Source organism: Silurus meridionalis, chromosome 1 (assembly GCF_014805685.1).
Source record: "Silurus meridionalis isolate SWU-2019-XX chromosome 1, ASM1480568v1, whole genome shotgun sequence".
Taxonomy (NCBI): domain Eukaryota; kingdom Metazoa; phylum Chordata; class Actinopteri; order Siluriformes; family Siluridae; genus Silurus; species Silurus meridionalis.
The window spans coordinates 25,001-32,500 of record NC_060884.1 but is presented as its reverse complement, the minus strand read 5'-3'; the positions used below and the strand labels follow the sequence as shown (position 1 = coordinate 32,500).

The window sequence follows — 7,500 nt, the reverse complement described above, 5'->3', positions numbered from 1 at the left end:
AATGGTGTGTTGTGCTGTGTAGCAGTGTGTAATGGTGTGTAATGGTGTGTTGTGTAGCAGTGTGTAATGGTGTGTTGTGCTGTGTAGCAGTGTGTAATGTGTGTTGTGCTGTGTAGCAGTGTGTAATGGTGTGTTGTGCTGTAGCAGTGTGTAATGGTGTGTTGTGCTGTGTAACAGTGTGTAATGCTGTGTAGCAGTGTGTAATGCTGTGTAGCAGTGTATAATAGTGTGTTGTTCTGTGTAACAGTGTGTAATGTGTGTTGTGCTGTGTAATAGTTTGTAATGCTGTGTAACAGTGTGTAATAGTGTGTTGTTCTGTGTAGCAGTGTGTAATGGTGTGTTGTGCTGTGTAATAGTTTGTAATGCTGTGTAGCAGTGTGTAATAGTGTGTTGTTCTGTGTAGCAGTGTGTAATGGTGTGTTGTGCTGTGTAATAGTTTGTAATGCTGTGTAGCAGTGTGTAATGGTGTGTTGTACTGTGTAGCAGTGTGTAATGGTGTGTTGTACTGTGTAGCAGTGTGTAATGGTGTGTTGTGGTGTGTAATGCTGTATAATGCTGTATAATGCTGTGTAGCGGTGTGTAATGCTGTGTAGCAGTGTGTAATGGTGTGTTGTGCTGTGTAATGTGTGTAGCGGATCTGTGACATTGTCACATTTAATACTGTATTAATCAGTTTACTGTCACCTTCACTCTCCACTCAGATTTTTCAGTGGGTGGAGTCATGGAGAAAGGTGGAGTGAAGGAGACGAGTACTGAAATGCTGCACAAGACCTCCGATGAGCTTCCTGTAAGTGAGCTAACAGGTAATGATGAGGCTAAGTATTTATACACACACACACACACACACACACACACACTCTGACTTAACCATGTGCTTTTATAGCTTTGATGATTTCTTATCAACTAGGTGATGCAGAATAGACAGTGACACTGTGTGTGTGTGTTTGATTCTACAGCAGCCACGCATGTGTGTAAGGTGTGTGGGATGTGTTTTGAGACGAAGGGAGGGTTTTCGAGCCATGCCCGGTCTCACCTGCGTCAGCTGGGAGTGTGTATGCCGGACAGCAGAGGCGACCCAATCAGCTTGCTGCATGATCTAATCTCTGAGAAAGATGGAGCTTTACCCTCTCCACTCAAACACACACACAACAGCTTCAAAAAACACACAACACACACACAACACAGAGCCAAACACACCAGCAAACATGGAGCCAGACATGGATCAGGAACCAAACATAAGAGTAAAATTGGTGAGTTGGTGAAGAGACATTGTGTTCCTGTTTCTACATCAAGAGATTCTTCCTCTTCATCATCCTTATTGTCTGCTTCTTCCTTCTCTTCCTCTTCATCATCTCCACTTTATCAAAACAAACCAACCAAAACTCCACCCACTCTCTCAGCTCTGTCCAAACAGGGAGCAAAACAGAAAACAGACACTCACCTTGACCTGAGTGAGTATACACACACACACACACTCGCATATACTCACTCACACACACAAACATACACACACACTGCATATACTCACACACACACACACACACACACACACACACACACACACTCGCACTCGCATATACTCACTCACACACACAAACATACACACACACTCGCATATACTCACACACATACACGCACACTCTCGCATATACTCTCACACACACACACACACACACACACACAGTGAGCATTTTGGGAAGTGGTAGGCCACTATTGAGACCCTGATCAAAGCATTTAATCTTAAGTGCTAAGGGTATAAATAAGATGAATGTAAAAGAACTCAACTGTGAATCATCAGTACATACCTGACGTGTGTGTGTGTGTGTGTGTGTGTGTGTGGCTACATTGGCGATTTCAGATATATCCCAACGTGATTGTGTACATGTATGTGAGCTGTGTGGTGTGTGTTACGAGACAAAGAAGGGTCTGTCCAGTCACGCTCGAGCACATCTGCACCATTTTGGAGTGAAGTTGGATCCTAAAGCTTCACCCATACAGGTCCTTCATGATCTTCTCCAAAAGAAGGCGGGGCCAGTGGATAAGAACCTGCCCACTGCTCTGTTAACTTCATCTCCATTTAAAAAAAAGAAGAAGAAGCTTTTACCAGCAAGAGAGAAAACACTGAGAGACCGTGAGTGCGTGGTTGAATGTGTGTGTGTGTGTGTGTGTGTGTGTGTGTGTGTGTGTGTGTTTGCGTTTTTGTTCAGCGCAAATCTTAAGTGATGTCATGTCATTTCCTGTCAGGTGGTTTGTCGAAGAATGTGAGATGTGAGTTTTGTGGAGAGAATTTTAAGAAGACTCAGAGTTTGGCGAGCCATGCTCGCTCTCACCTGCGCCAACTCGGCGTCACCGATTGGACGGCTCACGGCTCGCCGATGGCGACTCTCCGAGAGCTGATGGCTCGTCGCACTTGTAGTAGTTTACCTCATCCCACCCAGACCACACCCTTTACTCTGGCCAATCCTCCATCTGAAGCTCCACATCTTCCTGTCTCAGGTCTTACCTCTCCCCAGTTCAGCAAGCATCACTCTGAAGCTCCACCCAATCCTGTACCAGGCCCCGCCCCTGTCCGAGTGCCCAAAGCCAGAAAAGGTTCAAGGATGGCTGTGTCCAAACTAAAGGAAGAGCCGATGGAGTTTGAAATCTCCACTGACCAATCGACACAAACAAAACCCCCACCTTTAACAATTTCTGTTAAATCAGCTGCTGATCTTACTCCAGTTCCATTCAATCAAAATCTATCTACAGGTAAGTGTTGAGCTTCTTTCAGCCTTTTTATTTTCTGCTGCGGACTTTCTGCAGCAGAAAGGTAGCTGATAGGTGTTTGATGTGCGTGCGTATGTGTGTGTGCATGTCAGGTGCTGAAGTGGGCGTGGCTGAACCTGTGAGGTGTGATTACTGCAGTGATCTGTTTGATAGCCGTAAAGCTCTGTCATGTCACGCCCGGGCTCACCTGCGCCAATTGGGAGTGAAGTGGGCACCATTCGCTTCACCCATCGACACACTACATGAGCTCATGATCAGAGTGGGGAGAGGGCAAGGGTCAGAGGGCACACCATCACCTGTGGACTTATACAAAGAGAAAACAGACACGGACGGTGCAGGTTTAGGTACATCTTCTATTACTTCTATTCTTTCTTTCTTTCGGCTTCTCCCATTAGGGGGCGCCACAGCGGATCATCCGCATGTTTGATTTGGCACATGTTTTACGCTGGATGCCCTTCCTAACGCAACCCTCCCCATTTATATGGGCTTGGGACCGGCACTGAGAGTGGCTGGGGTTGGATCTTCTATTACTTCTATCACTTTTGTAAAGTGTAGCTGGCAACATTAATTAAAAATGTAGTTTCAGATGTCCTCAATGAGCCTGGGCTGAGCCCCCTGGGTGGGCTGTGGGTGGGCTTTCTCTTGAATGGGAGTAAAACTTGTAATTGATGAACTGTTATAATTAGTAAATAGTACTATCATGAATTGTTTTTTGAAATTGTGGAAATTGGAGATTGTGTAAATACTTTTTTATATTGAATTCAAATATTAGTATTAAATCAGGAGTGTGTCCACCACTGAGCAGGTCCTGACATTTTAATTCATTCATTCTGAATTGCTGTTCGTAAGGAGTCTCCTGATTGTGAAAAAATAATTTAAATTACTGACAATTAATGCTTTGTCTTAAGTAGCTAGGTATGAAATGAAATCTGCAAATTCTGTGTGCAAGTCTGTGAGACTGGTGACGTTACCATTAGTACAATAAGACAGAATAAAGTTTAACCGGAAAGGTTTAAGAAATTGCCCTAAATCTATATCATTTATAACTATCATTTTGTAGCTCAAGTTAAAAAGTTTGTGTGTGTGTGTGTGTGTGTGTGTGTGTGTGTGTGTGTGTGTGTGTGTGTGTGTGCGCGCGTGCATGCGCATGTGTGTGCAATGCAGGGGAGGCCACATGTGAGCTGTGTGGATTTGACTTTGAGAACAGAAAGGCATTAGCCAGTCATGCACGTGCTCACCTCCGCCAGCAGGGGGAGCAGTGGAGCTCCAGCCAATCACCAATAGCTGCCCTCAGCCAATGGATGAGCAGAGAGCCTGAGAAAGTCGCTGTTCTTCATAAGCTCTACATGCAGGGGACATTTCCACATATTCGCAAGGTATACACACATTCATACACACATACATACACACGTGTATACACACACACACAAGTACACACATACAAGTACACACACACACGTACATACATACACACACATGCAGACACATACACACTTGTAATATTGAAACATACCAAATGTATAAAGTGTGTGTGTGTGTGTGTGTGTGTGTGTGTGTGTGACAGAGGCGTGTCTGCTTTCCAATTCGCTCCTCTGGTGCTGACTCCGCCCACTCTGGTGTAAGCCACCCCTTTCCTGCAGCTTGTCAGGGTAAAACTGGGGCAGGTCTCTCTTGCTCTTCCAACTCTCATAGGAAATTGTCATCCCATCGCCCCACCCCCTACACATCTGTTGACCACGGTAATGAAAAACACTGACCTCACTTCCTGTTCAGCTTTAATAAACCTTTAGTCATTAGTTACAGCAAATATAATAAGCAAAAAATGAACTGTCTGAATATTTCCCTGCTTCCTTCTGTACTGTTAGCGAATGTACATCAACAACAGCTTTAATCCTACAGAGTGCACTGTGTGTTTGTGTTTTTATTTTTTATGAAGATCAGGAGAGTGGGAGGGGAAGTGTGCAGGGTGGGGTGTATAATACATTACTGTATGATGGAGGTGTTGCTTATCTGGTTGCCTGCTGTCTGTCCTCTCGTTCTCTTTTGTGCAAAAGCAAATATGGTTTAATGTTTATAAGCGTTTTAATGATGAACAGATTCTAGATGTAAATGATTTTGGGTCAAGTTCATATGAACACCAGATGTTTAAGATAGGGTGCACCTCAGACAGCTCGCTAGTTTACTAGCCAGGTGGTGTAGTGGTGAATCACTTATGCCACGTGCAGTTTGTTTTCATGTGAGACACATGCGTGTTTTTGGCAAGTACGATATCAGTAAAATCCACTATCGGTCGACCTCTACACTGCAAACGGTTTCATTTAGACAGATGCTGAGACAGTTATTTCTGTAGCTTCATTTTAAATGACACTAAATTCGTGTGTGTGTGTGTGTGTGTGTGTGTGTGTGTGTGTGTGTGTGTGTGTGTGCGCGGGCGCACACATTGTCTCTGCAGGTTCTGATCATCGAACTCCTAAACGATTCCCTCTCAGGGCGGAGTCTTTAAAGCGTGTTGGTAATGCCCCCTCTCTGGTGCCCCGCCCACCTGAAACCAGCCTGGTTAAACTGGTGGGAAAGATTTATTCACTAAAATGCAGGTGAGCTGAAAACACACGCACACACGCACGCACGCACACACACATGCAAACATAAACCTGTCCCCTGTCCACATCACATACCCTGTTTGATTGTTTGTATGGGTGTGTGTGTGTGTGTGTGTGTGTGTGTGTGTGTGTGTGTGTAGGTTCTGTGAACAGGTGTTCAGTGGACCTCTCTCTGTGCAAGAAGATTGGCTTATCCATCTGCAACATCACATCCTTAATCTCAAACCGGACCGTGCCCATAGCCCCGCCCCCATATTACACAATTCCGACTCGGCTCAGCTGATTGGCCAGGCTGTGTAGGGGCGGGGCAGTTTCATACTCAGTGGTTTTAATTTACTGTTTTATAATTTGTTTATAACTTTAATTTTAATAAAGTAGACAAGTGTATCGAGTTAGGGGAAGTGATGTGATGAACACTACTGAGAAACCCTAAGAAGGGAACACCTGCTGAATGTACACAGACCTTTTCACCGTTTTACCGTTTTACCCCACGGGAACCAGGATGTTTTATGGTTTTATGCAGTTTGAACATACTGCTTTGATACATGCTTTGTGTGTGTGTGTATGTGTTTGTGTGTGTTGATTGATCTGTACTCTGATGTCCAAAATGCAGCTTTTTGTTCTTTCTTTTTTTAATGTGTTTAATTCATAGAATGACATTTGTACATTCACACAATAAAGTATACATTTCTACACACCTGTGTGTGAGTCTGTGTGTGCGAGGTGTGTGTGTGAGTCTGTGTGTGTGAGATGTGAGTGTGCGAGATGTGTGTGTGTGTGTGTGTGTGTCTGTGTGTGTGTGAGTGTGCGAGATGAGTGCATGTGTGTGTCTGCGTGTGCGAGATGTGTGTGTGTGAGAGTCTGTGTGCGAGGTGTGTGTGTGAGAGTCTGTGTGCGAGGTGAGTATGAGTGAGTCTGTTAGCACGAGATGAGTGTGTGTGTGTGTGTGTGTGAGTATGTGTGCTAGATGAGTGTGTGTGTGCAGTATGTGTGCTAGATGAGTGTGTGTGTGCTAGATGAGTGTGTGTGAGTCTGTGTGAGATGAGTATGAGTGTGTGCGCAAGTGTGTGTGTGTGTGTGTGTGTATGTGTGTGTGTGTGCTAGATGTGTGAGTCTGTGTGCTAGATGAGTATGAGTGTGTGTGACTGTGCGAGATGAGTGTGTGAGTCTGTGCGCGAGATGAGTGAGTGTGTGTGAGTGTGTGTGAGATGAGTATGAGTGTGTGTAAGTCTGTGTGCTAGATGAGTGTGTGAGTGTGTGTGAGATGAGTATGAGTGTGTGTAAGTCTGTGTGCTAGATGAGTGTGTGAGTGAGTGTGTCTGAGCGAGGTGAGTCTGTGTGCTAGATGAGTGTGTGTGTGTGTGTGTATGTGTGTATGTGTGCTAGATGAGTGTGTGAGAGTCTGTGCGAGGTGTGTGTCTGTGTGCGAGATAAATGTGTGTGTGAGTCTGTGTGTGCGAGATGAGTATGAATGTGTGCGAGTCTGTGTGCCAGATGAGTGTGTGAGTCTGTGTGCGCGAGATGAGTGTGTGTGAGTCTGTGTGCGAGATGAGTACGAGTGTGTGTGTGTGTGTGTGAGTGTGTGTGTGTGTGTCTGTGTGCGAGATGAGTATGAATGTGTGTGAGTCTGTGTGCGAGATGAGTGAGTGTGTGTGTGTGTGTGAGTCTGTGTGTGCGAGATGAGTATGAATGTGTGAGTCTGTGCGTGAGGGGAGTATGAGTGTGTGTGTGTGTGTGTGAGTCTGTGTGCGAGATGAGTACGAGTGTGTGAGTCTGTGTGCAAGATGAGTATGAGTGTGTGTGAGTCTGTGTGCAAGATGAGTATGAGTGTGCGAGATGAGTATGAGTGTGTGTGAGTCTGTGTGCAAGATGAGTATGAGTGTGAGTCTGTGTGCGAGATGAGTGTGTGAGTGAGTGTGTGAGTCTGTGTGCAAGATGAGTATGAGTGTGTGAGTCTGTGTGCAAGATGAGTATGAGTGTGTGTGAGTCTGTGAGCTAGATCAGTGTGTGTGTGAGTCTGTGTGCGCGAGATGAGTGTGTGTGTGAGTCTGTGTGCAAGATGAGTATGAGTGTGAGTCTGTGTGCTAGATCAGTGTGTGTGTGTGTGTGTGAGTCTGTGTGCGCGAGATGAGTG

General features: G+C 45.2%; 1 protein-coding gene across 7 annotated transcripts in view; it reads left to right on the top strand.

Moving 5' to 3' along the window:
- The window catches only part of wiza (WIZ zinc finger a), a 26,401-nt gene extending 20,340 nt beyond the window's left edge, over positions 1-6,061 (top strand). For 6 of the 7 annotated variants that reach the window (XM_046861210.1, XM_046861235.1, XM_046861217.1 and 3 more), the window contains 10 exons: positions 702-803; positions 957-1,250; positions 1,401-1,451; positions 1,859-2,131; positions 2,245-2,748; positions 2,859-3,110; positions 3,931-4,142; positions 4,331-4,505; positions 5,219-5,360; positions 5,507-6,061. In XM_046861210.1, the coding sequence (XP_046717166.1) occupies positions 702-803; positions 957-1,250; positions 1,401-1,451; positions 1,859-2,131; positions 2,245-2,748; positions 2,859-3,110; positions 3,931-4,142; positions 4,331-4,505; positions 5,219-5,360; positions 5,507-5,666 (2,165 nt within the window). In that variant the 3' untranslated portion in view covers positions 5,667-6,061. The remainder of the gene's footprint in view (positions 1-701; positions 804-956; positions 1,251-1,400; positions 1,452-1,858; positions 2,132-2,244; positions 2,749-2,858; positions 3,111-3,930; positions 4,143-4,330; positions 4,506-5,218; positions 5,361-5,506) is intronic. The other variant, XM_046861246.1, reaches the window with a different exon arrangement.
- Positions 6,062-7,500: the final 1,439 nt, after the last annotated feature.